At 48.1% G+C, this 13,874-nt stretch overlaps 3 protein-coding genes across 7 annotated transcripts; 1 reads left to right on the forward strand and 2 right to left on the reverse strand.

Moving 5' to 3' along the window:
- Positions 1-443: 443 nt before the first annotated feature.
- LOC117646487 (sodium-independent sulfate anion transporter-like) lies at positions 444-8,656 on the forward strand. Of its 5 annotated transcripts, none has more exons than XM_034387474.1 (12): positions 444-599; positions 5,530-5,783; positions 5,864-6,059; positions 6,141-6,361; positions 6,439-6,619; positions 6,736-6,900; positions 7,000-7,161; positions 7,231-7,371; positions 7,451-7,596; positions 7,676-7,852; positions 7,952-8,102; positions 8,198-8,656. In XM_034387474.1, exons 1-12 carry the CDS (start codon positions 545-547, stop codon positions 8,287-8,289), a joined length of 1,941 nt encoding a protein of 646 aa, XP_034243365.1. In that variant the 5' UTR covers positions 444-544; the 3' UTR covers positions 8,290-8,656. The 5 variants fall into 5 exon arrangements, with proteins under 5 accessions (XP_034243365.1, XP_034243364.1, XP_034243363.1 ...); XM_034387473.1 differs by lacking the exon at positions 444-599 and adding an exon at positions 4,754-4,892 and having other exon boundaries at positions 8,198-8,289; XM_034387472.1 differs by lacking the exon at positions 444-599 and adding an exon at positions 4,758-4,901.
- A 90-nt stretch (positions 8,657-8,746) lies between these two features.
- On the reverse strand, positions 8,747-10,066 carry LOC117646490 (39S ribosomal protein L12, mitochondrial). Its single transcript, XM_034387480.1, has 4 exons — positions 9,844-10,066; positions 9,339-9,585; positions 9,145-9,264; positions 8,747-9,063 (listed from the first exon to the last, which is right to left on the reverse strand). The coding sequence occupies exons 1-4, from the start codon at positions 9,903-9,905 to the stop codon at positions 8,947-8,949; spliced, it is 546 nt and encodes a 181-aa protein (XP_034243371.1). The 5' UTR covers positions 9,906-10,066; the 3' UTR covers positions 8,747-8,946.
- Positions 10,067-10,386: 320 nt separating this feature from the next.
- On the reverse strand, positions 10,387-13,846 carry LOC117646488 (zinc transporter 2-like). The gene is made up of 8 exons (XM_034387477.1): positions 13,165-13,846; positions 12,923-13,048; positions 12,670-12,832; positions 12,319-12,472; positions 12,083-12,221; positions 11,854-12,006; positions 11,536-11,776; positions 10,387-11,449 (listed from the first exon to the last, which is right to left on the reverse strand). The coding sequence occupies exons 1-8, from the start codon at positions 13,513-13,515 to the stop codon at positions 11,301-11,303; spliced, it is 1,476 nt and encodes a 491-aa protein (XP_034243368.1). The 5' UTR covers positions 13,516-13,846; the 3' UTR covers positions 10,387-11,300.
- Positions 13,847-13,874: the final 28 nt, after the last annotated feature.

The following is a 13,874-nucleotide window of genomic DNA, read 5'->3' on the forward strand; positions in this document are numbered from 1 at the left end:
GGGGAGGGGGATCCATTTAATGGTCGCTGTATCTCTGGCGCGGTAAAGCTCCGCAAGGGCGTGGCGGCGTGGCGTTGTGGGTCGGGGGCCGAGGGCTGCACGCGGCCGGGGCGGCCACTCGAGGCGCCGCCGCTGCAGCCGCTGCAGCACGTCACGCACGTAGATATTGACGGCGGCGGCGTCCTCCCGGACACTTCCCTTCCGCTACCCGGGCCGTGTTGACGCCGGCCTGCTCGTCGTCCATTGGGCCGCCCCCGCCAGTGCGCGCCAGCCCTCCCCCCTCGGCCGCCACGCCGCCACTCCCCGCCGCCGGACCGGCACGGACCGGCGAGCCCCGCGCCCACGCGTCCACGCGACGCGGCGAGTTGGAGTCGGACGCGTGCAGGCGGCAGCAGCAGAGCGGCGGACACTAGACTGACGGAGGCCGTCCTCGCCGTGCCGGTGGACGACTGGCCCTGCCACCCCGCGCGCCCCGCGCAACACGTCGACGGCATCCTCGAAGCGAGCCGCGCCCCGCGGAGTGGCGCAGAGACAGGGCGCCGCCATGGGGAAGGCGCACGACCAGCCCGAGACCATCAGCATCCACACCTTTCAGAACGGTGAGCGGTCGTACCTCGTCGCACCTAAAGGCCGGCGAGGCTGACGGACAAGCGGACTGACACACTGCTCAGTGCCGCAATAACGGGCCGTCATGTGCAGCGCACTCTAGAACGCCGCAGACGCGGCAAGAAAGCGCGGCATGCTGCACTAGCTGCACTGTAAGGGGGAAACGCGGGCATGACTTTCGCGTCTCACTTATCTCTCTGACGCGACCGCGCGACCGATTGACTGAATCCGCCTGGATTAGGACGGCGGAGAGCCAGACGGTCAGCGCGCCGCACTTTACGGTGTAGTGGGCCCGGCGAGCCGGCCGGCGTCCTGGCCATGTCAAGTGCCATGCATGCGCTGACGGCGTTGACGCAAAGGGCGCCGTTTAGCCGCCCATTAAGCAGTGACACAATGTGTGTGTGCGTGTGTGAGTGTGAACGCGCGAGTGTGAGTGTGGGCTCGCGCGCACCTGTGTGTAGATGTTTGGCTGTGTATGTGTGTGTGAGCGGGCAAGCTTGTGTGTATGGGTAATTTGTGTGCCTTACGGTGATATAACGAAGGGGAGAGACAAAACAGATGAAACAACAAGTGCATCAAAGCAAGCAAAAAGAAAGGTCAAGGGAGTAGAAAGGGGTGGAAGGGCAGAAACCCGAAAGAGGTTGGAGGGGGGGCAGTAACCGGGCATACCCTGCATTCTAATTTGCATTCTAACGATGGGCCTCAGACGTCCACAATTGCCGTACCGGCACTTTCTCCTCGAAGCAATTCGTCCGCCCTGCACACGCACGGTGCACGTGTCGAGTCGCGGCGCGCCCAAGCGATGTCCGCCGAAAGCTCCGCAGGTGGTGGTGGGTGATGTGTGTTGCGGACTCTCGCGGGGCCGGCTCTAGCAGCTTGCTCTGGCTCTGCGCTGTGGTCGTCGAGAGTGTCATTGTGAAGGACAATGCCCCGCTTCGCTTCCTGCCGAACGCCGAAACGCCGAAACGCGAAACAACGGCGGCGAAATGAAACGTGTGCAGAATGAGCGGCCCGCTTGTACGGAACGCCCACGTGGGTGTGAGAGAGTCAGCACCGAAAGCGCTGTTCGCTTGGGCAAGGGCTGTGACGCGGTGCACTGGTAAAGCGGACGGCAGGGCACGGCGGGGCCCCGATACAACAGGAGGATACAACAGGAGGCCACCGCCACCCACTCAGATGACCCGCCGCCAACAAACTCCTCTTGTTCCTCTTGCCCCGGCCAGGGGGCTCGGGCCGGCTCAGGCTCATGACCCCCGAGGGAGTTGAGGCGGCGGCTCGTTGACACAGTCGGCACTCCCCGCGAAGGCCCCCCGATCGGAAAGTCACTGCCGCGCTGCTATCGACGCCCCGCCGCGGCCAGCACCGGCCCGCCCAGACCGCAATGCGACCTGCTGGCTGGACAGACTCGACAGACTCGCGCCGCCGCGCTGCCGTGGCCAGTGGGTGCAGTGCCGGGCACGGCCGCCTTACCCGTTTCATAACGAGGACGACAGCGCTATCGGTCTGGAGATAGTGGAGTGGCAGTGGGTCAAACGTCAAACGTCGATCATTGTTTTCGGGAGTCAATCAAGGCCCCCCCCCCCCCCCCCGGGCTCGGAAGACGGCAACTTCCTGTTGTTGACTTTTTCTGCGTTTCCAAACCGCGCGAGCCTTCGCCGTCCCAGAACAATAAGCCAGAAAGCGAAACCCTGACGTGACTGCTTCCCAGATCTGCCCAATCTGCTGCTGCACGAGCGCCAAGCGTGGGAGGCGCCATGGAGGCACGGGGACGGAAGCGCGCAGGTCTAATCACTCTCCACTCGGCCCAATTATTCGTCCGAAAACCAGCAGTGCTGGCCACTGGCCTTGCCACTGGCGCACGCGGTGACCACGCCGACAACTGGAAGGGGAGCCGCCGGTAGGACTCGAACCCGCGAATCATTTTCGTCGCCCTGTCCCCCAAACCTATCGCTGTCCTCGTCCTGAGCGCTGGCCAAGCCGCAGTATTTCCTCTCGAGCTCTCGAAGCCTGTGCGCCGAATCATCGAACCCCCCTCGGAAAACTGAGCATCGCCTTTTGTCACGCCGATGGCGTGATTTAGAGCGGTCAGCACGCGATGCAGCTTACATAAAGACGCCGCTCCGGACAAGTCCAGCGGGCGAACCCACCGCGGGCGGCATCGGAGAGCATCGAAGACGCAAAGCGTTTTGCGCGAGAAACGCGGCCGAGGCTGATTTGTTATTGTTGGCGGCGCTGTGCGGTGGACAAGCCGCCGACAGCGCGCGTGACGTAACACCGTGACACGGCCTGCTTGTCCAGCCCCAGGCCAGGCCGTCCCCGGCGTACCCGTCTGGTCCAGTGGTACGCTGGTACATTCGTTGCTCCGTCTCGCTCTCTCGCACCAACACGGGACGTCCCATGAGTGCGAGAGAGTCAGAGCGACGAAAACTCTCGGAATCAGTCCGCAGCCACGCGCTCTTCCTCCTAGACACGGCGACAAAAATGCGGACAGGAAAAGGAACTCCGCACGAGTGGTGTGGGAGTTCCCCGCGCACTGGTGACGGCCTGGCGGGCTGGCACGGCCGTGGGGCTCATCCGGGCTCCCGACTCGCTCGTCGCACCGTCGGACGTGCGTGCACCTCCGCGCGCGGCGTCCTCGGTGGCCGGGCCGAGCCGGGCCCGATTGGCATGCACGCTGCTTGTCTCGGATGGCTTGGGGATGACGCCTTGGCGCCGGACGTGGACGAGCCGCGAGCGCAGGAGTGTTGATGAGTGGGGCGGAGTCTGGAGTCTGGAGGTTCAGCCTTGGCGGCAGGGCTAGGCAGTCCCGCTGTCCGTGCTGCGTCCGGGACTGCCTAGCCGCCGGGCGCCGCGTGTGCCTTGAGGGCCGTCCACCCCTCGACGTATGCTGGGCTTGGCCGGTCTTAGACAGCGCGTTCCGCGGCCGGCCGTCGACGCCGTGCAGCATGAGGAAGTGAGGCCCGCCAGCCCCGCCAGCACCACTGCGGCTCTGGCGCCATTGACCTTTGTTCGTCGCGGCCGTGGCGGCGGGGTTGTTCAACTGGGTGGGCCTGTTGGGCCTGTTGCCTGCTGGCTGGGCCCGCCGGGCCGCACCGCAGTCTGCAGGCACACCGAAAGCCGTTCCCGTCGCTCTGTCTCTCTCCCACCTACTCGGAACGCCCCGTGAGTGCGGGAGAGACAGAGCGACGAGAACGAGTGGCTGCGTTTTCGCACGAGGGCGTCACATCGTCACGTTGTCACGTGGCGCGCACGCCGAGGTGCACGCCGGGCAGGGCTGCTCTTCGTCGAGACCGTGACGTCACGGCAACTTTTCCGACCTGCGGGCGGAAACAATCCAATGCGATGTCGAACCGTCATCAATCGCGTGCCCAGAAAATTTTGAAAGGGGAAGGGTTAACTTCAACACCACCTTTGGCCCACCTTTGGCGCATTTTTTAGCAATGAGCCTTCACCACGTCCGTGACGCCCACCCTGCTCCTCTCCCTCCGGCGCACGCCGCGCGGTCCTATGATCTATCCTGGTCCAATGGAGCCACTCCACCGCTCGTACTCGCCCCTCTGCCTTTCTCGCCCCCATGGAGTGCGCCTTGGGGGTGCGAGAGAGACAGAGCAAAGAGTGCGAGCAGTGGAGTGGCAGCCGTTCGTGCCCACGTTCCGGGCGCGTGCTTTTCTGGAGCAGGGTGTACAGCCCATGCGACAGCCGGACCGCGGACCGGTAATCACTCTTTGAGGCTTTGGGCTGACACGGCATTTGCATAGACATGCGACTCGCACTCGCTCGCACTCCTCCGAGGCCTTGACCCGCATCGCCGGCCAGGCATCGCCGCCCCCGTTCGGTTCGGATTGCACCATGTTTGCACAGATGCCTGTTGGGCTCGCTAGGCAAAGAGCCCTTGGTCCTTCTGGTCCGTGGCCCCGCACGCCACGGCACGCAGGCGACCCCAATACAGCAACCGGGCGCAAACCATTGCAATGCGCAATGCGCGGGGATAAGATAAGCCTCCGCGAGGGCCTTCCTTCCCACTTTCCATTTTCTGCGGGCGGCGGCAAGGGCAGGCGCGGCTTCCGCAAGGATGTTGGCCGTGGGGGAGGGGGTGGCAGCGGTGGCAGGGGGTGGGTTGGGTGGGGGTGTGGGCGGGGGTTGGTGTTCTTCCCGGAGCGGAGCGGCTGCTCGCACTGGGTGTCTCGGACCTTCCCGAGGTTCCTGGTGGATGGCCGCGGATAACACCTCGTACGAGAGGCTGCTGGAGCGGCCCGGCCCCTCCAGCCCCTCCAGCGAGAGCGCCAGTGAGTGTGGTGGGTGGAGTTCCCCGCCTTCCGTTTTGTTTACATGCCCCTAACCTGACCTGCGCCCGCGGACACAAGCAGGCCGATAGATGGACAGGGTCCTGCATGACAAGTTGTACTCGTCCTCGCCGTGACGCGCTCCTCCAGTGCCCCCCTGGTGCCCCCGGTCGCTTTCTCTCCCTCTCCCGTGCAAGGGCCGCGCGCCGCGCACGGTCGACCTGGTCATGGAGCTGGTGCAGCGGCACAGCGGGGTGCTGCTTGGGACAGTTTACCTCTATGTGAGTGTGTGTGTGTGTGCGCGTGTGTGTGAGCGCTTGTGTATAAAGGTGTCATGACATTCCGGGCCATCACAGTTGGCTGAGCTCAGACTCACAAGACTGGTTTTAACAGGTGGCTAAGGTGGGGAGGGAAGGGAATGAGAGAAGGGCTGTATCCCTCTCTCACATCAGTTCCACAGAGGCAGTCCACATGAAAGGCAGCACGAAACCACTTGTGTCGGTAAAGCTCCCCCACTGATAATGGACGATCTCTGTGATGAAACAAGAACGTGCCTTGGCAATGGTCCGACATTAAACCTTAAGGTCTTCAAGATATTAAGGTTGTAGAAATGACGGTTTATTTGAATTTTTTGTTTCAGGAAACAAGCATCTTCACATCGATGAAGTGCCAGAGAGGGAATCACCACTCCGGGAATGTGGAAGATGTGTGCGCAGTCAGTTGGCCTCTATGTGTGCCCGTCATACATTGGCAAGACGTTTACCTATAACACAGTGGCTACCTCGATACACTCTGAGTCTGTTCCTCCATGATGTCATGGCTGGTTTAACTGTTGGCATGACCGCAATACCTCAGGGTATTGCTTATGCTGTTGTAGCAGGACTTGAGCCGCAGGTAATATAATTCATTTCTTTTTAAAAATTACAATTGAATTTATTTATTCATGCAGTCATTTTGTTTTTTTGTTTTTGTAGTATGGTCTCTACTCAGGGTTCATGGGAAGCTTTGTCTATGTGCTCTTTGGAAGCACCAAGGATATCACAGTCGGTCCCACTGCCATCATGGCCCTAATGACGCAGACATATGTTCTCAGTTACGGAGCTGACTTTGCTGTACTTTTAACTTTTTTGTCAGGATGTGTCATCACTCTTTTCGGATTGTTACAACTAGGTTGGTTTTTTACGTAGTCGATTCTCTACTACCCCTTCTGTGAATTCAATTTTTATAAATCGTTTCACCATTTATTTGCAGGTTTTGTTGTTGATTTCATCTCAATGCCTGTGACTGTAGGATTTACCACAGCTGCTGCAATCACAATTGCCTCTTCTCAGCTCAAAGGCTTATTTGGACTGAAAGGAAGCACCGACAAGTTTATGGATTCGATTGTAAATTTCTTTGAGCGCATTCATGAAGCTCAGTTATGGGATTCGGTTCTAGGAATATCAACAATTGTTGCCCTACTTCTTTTGCAGGTAACTTATTTTGTGGAATACATTCATCATTTTTTGAAATTTGAAATTTTGAAATTTGAAATTTTCTGTTGCCACAGAAACTTACTGTCTTTCGAGTGAAAGGAAATCCCCCAGGTCAGACCATTAGTACATTCCGAAGAGTTTGGGGAAACACTCTGTGGCTTCTTTCATTGGCCCGAAACGCCATTGTTGTGTTCTTTGGAGTTGGATTGGCGTATGTCTTGTTCCTGAATGGACACTCTCCGTTTACTTTGACAGGTTTGTAAAAACACCTTTGTCAATTTGTAATTTAAAAAAAAAAAAAATTAGGGTACTGTATCTGTTTTGTTTTTATTATTTTTGAGTGCAACTAGATCTAATAAAATTTCTTGCAGGAAAAATTGGTGAAGGATTTCCACCGATTGGATTGCCACCATTCTCAACGGTCTTTAGGAATGAGACTTACAGTTTTGTAGAAATGACCTCTGCTCTAGGCTCATCTTTGATCGCAATTCCATTGATATCAATTCTTGAGAGCATAGCTATTGCAAAGGCATTTTGTAAGTTATCTTAGCTATGTAGTTACAGTAAAACTTGCTTACAGTATGTTCTGCTCTATTCAAATAAAATTAATTGCTATATCTGACCATTTTTCACAGCCAAGGGGAAAGCGGTGGATGCAACACAAGAAATGATTGCATTGGGGTTGGGCAACATGCTTGGCTCTTTTGTGCGATCCATGCCAGTCACAGGCTCCTTCACTAGAACTGCAGTGAATAATGCGTCAGGAGTTCGCACACCTGCTGGAGGAATTTTCACTGGTATTCATCATTTGTTTGTGCAAGTGGTACCATTTCATTCCAGATTTCTAATGTACACTTAATTCACAGGGCTGCTTGTGATGGGAGCTCTCGGGCTGTTGACTTCAACATTTTACTATATCCCTAAAGCAACACTGGCTGGGCTTATAATGACTGCAATGTTTTCCATGATTGATTATGAAGTTGTGTCACTCCTATGGAGAACTAAACGTAAGAGTGAAGCTGGAAAGCTGGAAGTTGGAAATTTACTTGTTTAAAAATTGAATTACAATTTCTTTGAATTTTTCAGGTATTGACCTTATCCCATTGGGAGCCACATTTGTATTTTGTTTGGCTCTTGGCTTAGAGTATGGAATGATTGTTGGTATTACTGTGAACTTGCTGATCCTCCTCTACCATTCTGCACGGCCACCAGTGAACATGAAATGGGTTGTGGTAAGCCATAATCAAAATTGTTCAAAATTTTCGTATTTTCTATTCAGTTAAAAAAGGATAACATTTTTTATGTTCCTAGGTAAATGGATGTAATGTACTTCTTGTAACACCAGCTCAAAGTTTGGCTTTTCCTTCTGCTGAGTATGTCAGAGAAGTTATAGTTGCTGATTGCAATGAGCATAGAGATGAATCCCAACAAAGTGCAGTTGTTATTGACGGTGTCAACTTGTTCAATATTGACTCCACAGTGGCTAAGGTTACTTTCATGCTTAAATCTATGTTAAAATTTTCCTTAAAGTTTTGCTTTCTACATTTTACCTTTTGTTCTACCAAGTTCTTATTTTTTTCCCATCAGGTTATTAAATTGCTTTCAGAAGATTTAAAAGTCCTTGAGGTACCAATATTTCTTTGGAGGTGGTCTCTCCCTGTTACACAAACACTCCTAGGAATAGATCCAAAAATGAAACCGTTGTTCAGAAATGCCACAACCCTTGATCTGGTTTTATGTAAGTTGCTGGGTACCTCTTTCACATTTTAATTTGTCTGCAGTTTTTTGTTGAATGAAATGAATGTATATTTCTTGGTTTCTTTATGGTTGCAGCTCTGGAAAATCGAGTGAGGCATGAATCCGAAGGGTTAATGGACGAGGACACAGCAGTTTCCATGATGAATGGTGGTCAACATGTGCCATGAGGTGCGGAGGTGGTGCAGTACATCTCGTACAAATTGTGATAATTTTTTTTTTAAATAGGTAAGGATTTTTCCTGTGTGTTTTAAGCATCTAAAAAATTCAGTCATGCATTTACTTTCTGTTAAGAATAAATTTTATCCTAGAATTTTAAGAGCTAGTCAGTTACCATACTGTTACTTTGTAAAGATGTGAGATGAACTTAGATTATGGTTATGTACTTAATGAATAATGCAATAGTGCGAGCAACCCAGAGGGGAGGTAGTAGAAGTTCATGTTTCATTTCTTGTGCAAGCGCACCTACAGCAAAGAGAAGTTGTACATACTATGTATTTTTGTAAATATTTGTATAATAAATTTTTTTAAAAAGTCTGGTTGTTTTGTCCAAAGCCAAATTTTCTTGGTGACACTTTTCTTTACTCAAGTATGAAAGAGAAAGAGGTGCTGAAAAATGAATCAAACTAATGTGTGCTAATTTATTTACAAAATCGCACTTTCTTAAACACACCAATTATCAGTCATGTTTTAGTCATAAATCATCACTTTGGCTTCTCTCAACAAAATAAAAGGTGGAAGCAGAGATAGCCTCCAGACCCACAATACAAAATATTCAACAGGAAACTACATTACATTCTTCTTCAGAAAGACACTCATCTGAATACTTATTCCAAAGTTACTTCAGCTCCCAATGCTAGCAGTTCTTTTTTGATTTTTTCTGCTTCTTCTTTTTCCACATTTTCTTTCAGCAGCACAGGTGCACTTTCAATTAATTTTTTAGCCTGCAAAGATGGAGTGATTAATTATATATCTAAGGCAACACTGTTGGTTTCTTTGTCAGGTTCACTTCAATAAAACCTTACCTGCACAAGGTTCATGCCTTCCATTAGTCCCTTCACACACTTGATAAGAGGCACCTTTTGCTTTTCATCAAACTTCACAATTTTAACATTAAATGAATTTTTTACGGCTTCCTCCGCTTCCTGCAGGATGCAATATTTTATTTACACTATTGTATTTGATTTTAAATGAAAATGTTACAACAATTTAGACAAACCTCTGCCGGTGCAGCAGCTGCAGCAGCAGCAGCAGGAACAAAACCACCCATTGGCATCACTGGAGCATCAGGTAGATTCAGTCGCTTTTTAAGAAGCTCTGAGAGGTCGGCAACTTCTATTAGTGTTAGACCAGCAATTTCATTCACAATTTTTTCTATCTTCAGTGGGTACGTTTTGTGAGCATTATCTGGAGTTGGTGCTGGCATCGCTTCGGCTGACAAGTGCCTAACAGCAACGTTTCCGCAGCTAAATTGAAAACATAGAAAGCATTTTTATGTAGTACACTGAGGTTTGAATGGTGAGCAGAAACATAACCAATAAATTCATTCAATTAATTGATACTTTCAGGGAAAATAGGAGAAGGCAGGTTTTATAATATGATTATAAACGCGACCAGTAACGCAAAACTACGCATATTAGTAACGATTCCTCTATTATCACGTATTGTAACAGTAAATAAACGAAGAGAGAAACCGAACCATGCCTCAAAAGGATATAACGTACCAGCTCTGTACTGCATCCCACTGAGAGAAACATCTTCTCAACGATGTTCTGACGGCTTGCATGATATCCACACAAAAAGGGAGAAGGTTCACAAATTTTAAGGTGAGTCAACAAACCCGCAGGTAAATTCTACACTCGAAACAATGTTCTCAACAAGGTGCACTGCACACTTCAAGAAGAGCGAGTCTACTGCTTCTACAGCGCCATGTTGAAACAAGAGAAAGCTGTGGGAAAGATTTGCTGTCAACTTTCAAATTCTAATGCCAAATCGGTTCAAGAAAGGTATGCAAGCCTCCTGATTGATTTAATTGACATTCAACTGCTTCAAAAAGTGACATTTAATGTAGTGTTTATTTTAGAAGTTGGGTGTATGTTAATTGGCTCGAGATCGTGCTAGTGAGATATTGTTGCTAGGTGGCAACAGTTGTGGCGCGAATCCATGAACGGCAGCGCTAGAGCGTCGAATGATGTTTGACAAGAACGGGTCATTAAATTTTTGAAACTACAGAGATCATGATATTGTAGAGAGAGAAAGACACAAACAACAAACAAAACTTATAATGTCTTTATTACCTGCAGTTTCACATCACTATAGCAAAAGAAGCAATCACTGGAGATCAATCCGTGAATAGAAAAATATGCTTTTAAAAATAGTAAAATCGTATTATACTAAGATGTGCACAGCCTTTTTGGTACATGGTATACACTCATTTGTCTCTTTCAAAAGTGGAAGAAAGCAGGAAAGAACCTGCCGAGAACTGTTGTGACAAACTGAGACACACGTGGAAAAACTAAGATAAAAAGAAAATGAGGTACTGAGAATTAGATCACTGCTTTCAGTTGAAAAGCTTAGCCCTAACACAAAAGTAAACTCAAAAGAAAAAATTAAAAAAAAAACGTGTTAACTTTAGTGGGTATTTTGGTCTTACAGATTAGTGGAATTTAGGTGTCATCTACTTTAACAAGACAATTTTTCTTCACCTTATCTAAATATTCTAGGATTAAAGCAGAACACAAATCTTCTTATGACTGGAGTCTCAAATCATTCGGACAGGTGAAAGCTCAAGAAAATCAAGGAAGAAATATACCCGGTAGTTCCGTTTTTCAATCAATAACCCCCAAAAAATGAACAATCAAGAAACACATTTTACAAACCCCCCTCCCCCCAAAAAATAAAAAGTTCAAATGTTAAAGCTAAATCATCACAAGAACTCTGATTGTCTAGTACTTTCAAAACACATCAAGCCCATTAAATAAAATAATTTTCCATCAATCTTTCAGGGGCTAGCTGAAAACATGACTTAATTAGTATATATCACACAGTATTTTACACAATTTTTCACAGCATAGATTAGCATGCCAGTGTATCGAAACTTGTGCAAAACCATGAACTGGTTCACCCAACACAAACAGACTTTCAGAATATAAAAAATTCTGGTTATATCACAAGTTGAAATTTAATTGACAGGAGGTTTGCACTGAAAACATGAGTTCATGGTGGTGCGGTCAAAGCTCTCGGTTTGAATGGTGCAAAAGTCAATGCCAAACTTGGTTTGAAGTAAATATTGAGCTCTGGCGGTGATAAGGTCACGGTTCGCGGCTGAATCTAAGGGTGGAAATGGAAACCATGAAATCAATGAAAAAAAAAAAACAAACTAAGCACAGGCAATTTTTTTTAAAGTTCCCTCTTACCTAGAGCTAAATGTACCGCCAAAGCGTGTTTTCCTGCAGTTAATGACCACACATGTAAAGAATGCACATGTTGGACACCAGGAATGTCACTTAAGGTGGAAAACACATGACTGTAACCAATCGTTCGAGGGAAACCCTCTAAAAGGATTAAGCCAGTGTCTCTTACAAGTGGTATAGTTGTAGCAAGGACCACAATTGCAAACAAGAAAGTACAGATAGGATCTGCAATTTTAGCATCAGGCTGGAAAGAAACATGTAAGTTAAAGCCAACACAGCTGGGAAGTCAATGTTTTGAATCTTATCCATCACAATACTCACATTAAATTTGATAACAATTGCAGCAATGAACACACCAATACTTTGAATAAGATCTCCAAGTACGTGAATTACAGCTGCTCGAACATTTATATTTGAATGTTTGCTCAAAACATCTGTTTCAAGTGCGGCTGAAGAATTTTCTTGGATGCGGTTCTAAAACACAGACAAAATGTAGAGACAAACATAGCAAAAGTTAACAAGTTAAATAGTTATGGCAGCAGTGAATTACATTTGTGCGATGCTGGCAAGATGGTGTCTGATGATTGTTGTCACCATGGCTTACAGCGATTCCATGACTATGTCCATGGTGTCCAAACCCATGAGAATGGGGTACTAACTGACAACCACCATGTAGAACAAGTCCCATTCTGTTCAGGGTATTATGACAGTCAATTAATATAAATTGGCTCAGTTTTAAGAACCAATGAACTTAAAGCAGTAAGATCAAAATTTTAAAAAACTTACATGACATTTATAACAATACCACCAGCAGCCACAGCCATCATTCTGTCTGGTCTTATGTCAAAGTCTCCATGAATGACTCTGAGAATGGCAATGTAAACAAAAATGCCAGTCAGAACCCAGATTATAAATACACTGAAGAGAGCTCCAAGAACTTCTGCATATGTAACAAATTAAAAAAAAAAACAAAAAAAAACAAAAACAACATAACAAATTACTGAGAAGAATAAAGTGCGGCTCACAAACTCTCACAGCTTAAAATTAATTTCTTATGTAACAGTTTTCAGAAGTAAAGCACATTTTGAAATGACAAACAACTGAGATAAGAATATCACATGAGTATTGAACGCCAACCTGCACGGTAAAATCCAAACGAGAGAGTTTTGGTTGGAGGCCTTTGGCGCAGCCATACAGCTGACAAGCTTACAAGAAGTCCAACAAGGTCGGATAGAAGATGAGCAGCATCAGACATGATGGCCCCACTTCCAGCAAAGAGACCACCAAAAAATTCGGCTATCTGCAAAATGAAGTGAAGAAAGTGTCAAGAGAAGCTTGCACCTTTCAAAATCCATAAATTAAAGAAAGATCTATATCAGTAATATTATACCATGAAGAAAAGGCACAAAACTGTGGCTGACATCAACCGCCTCCATGCTGAGTTGTTGTGGGACATGTCAGATGAGGCATGGCAGTGCCTGGTATCCTCTGAAAAACCTCCAGGAACCCAGCTTTCCTAAATGTAGAATAAAATCAACCATAAAATGTATTTTTAATCAATAAAACATCTGTTACATGACCTTGACAAGAAAAAAAAAAAAAAACCACAGGAGTCAGGTTTTGTGCACTCACACTTGAAAGCAGTGGTGCCTCAGACTCTTCACCAGACAAAGACGATCTGTCCTGCATTAACATGCTGTAAACATTCTGAGTAGACCCTGACATCGCTGCTGTCTTAGGAGCATGTTCATTCCAGGGCTTAATCCGAAACCATCCATCTTGAATATCCGCAGCATTGTTTGGGTGCTCAGAGAAGCTTGAAGAGTGCTGCTTGAGGTGGACTTGGAAGGTGGCTGGTTCATTTTCACTGTCAGCCCATAAGCCACCAGTATTATTGTCGTCAAGAATCAAACTGTCATCACTTGAGCGATTGCTTAACCTAACGTCTAGTGAGTCAGGAGAATCGTCACATAAATGAGCCATCACGGGGCATATATTTAGAATTTAAAAAGAGATGATATAATTAGAATAGCATATGGAGTTAGCAAAATAGTTGACTCTCCCAAATAAATATTGGGCACGTTGGCCATCTGATCAGTTGTCTGCTTCAAAACGTTCAAAACGTGAATATGTCGATTTTCTCATGGTTCCAAAATGAATGCTACACAGAACGTAGAGACAACCGTAAGAAATGAAAAAACACAGATTTCATAAAATATAAAAACTGAAAATCGAAGCAGATCAGACAAAATTTGGAGAAAATGAGTCACTACACTGGACTGAGACGATAACAACAAAGTGTCCAAACCACCCATGCGCATGCGCCCGAAGCTTATTTGCAG

Source organism: Thrips palmi, unplaced genomic scaffold (assembly GCF_012932325.1).
Source record: "Thrips palmi isolate BJ-2018 unplaced genomic scaffold, TpBJ-2018v1 HiC_scaffold_19, whole genome shotgun sequence".
NCBI classification, from domain to species: Eukaryota; Metazoa; Arthropoda; class Insecta; order Thysanoptera; family Thripidae; genus Thrips; species Thrips palmi.

Bases quoted from the DNA above. Each gene is read 5' to 3' on its own strand.
- LOC117646487 (XM_034387472.1), top strand. From the start codon at position 4,817: ATGGCCGCGGATAACACCTCGTACGAGAGGCTGCTGGAGCGGCCCGGC. The intron at 6,060-6,140 runs GTTGGTTTTTTA...ATTTATTTGCAG, and splicing joins TTTCGGATTGTTACAACTAG to GTTTTGTTGTTGATTTCATC. The intron at 6,901-6,999 runs GTAAGTTATCTT...CATTTTTCACAG, and splicing joins AGCTATTGCAAAGGCATTTT to CCAAGGGGAAAGCGGTGGAT.
- LOC117646490 (XM_034387480.1), bottom strand. From the start codon at position 9,905: ATGCAAGCCGTCAGAACATCGTTGAGAAGATGTTTCTCTCAGTGGGAT. The intron at 9,586-9,843 runs GTACGTTATATC...TTTTCAATTTAG, and splicing joins TGGGATGCAGTACAGAGCTG to CTGCGGAAACGTTGCTGTTA. The intron at 9,265-9,338 runs GTTTGTCTAAAT...TGCATCCTGCAG, and splicing joins CAGCTGCTGCACCGGCAGAG to GAAGCGGAGGAAGCCGTAAA.
- LOC117646488 (XM_034387477.1), bottom strand. From the start codon at position 13,515: ATGGCTCATTTATGTGACGATTCTCCTGACTCACTAGACGTTAGGTTA. The intron at 13,049-13,164 runs GTGAGTGCACAA...TTCTACATTTAG, and splicing joins AGGCACCACTGCTTTCAAGT to GAAAGCTGGGTTCCTGGAGG. The intron at 12,473-12,669 runs GTTGGCGTTCAA...TTACATATGCAG, and splicing joins GTTTGGATTTTACCGTGCAG to AAGTTCTTGGAGCTCTCTTC.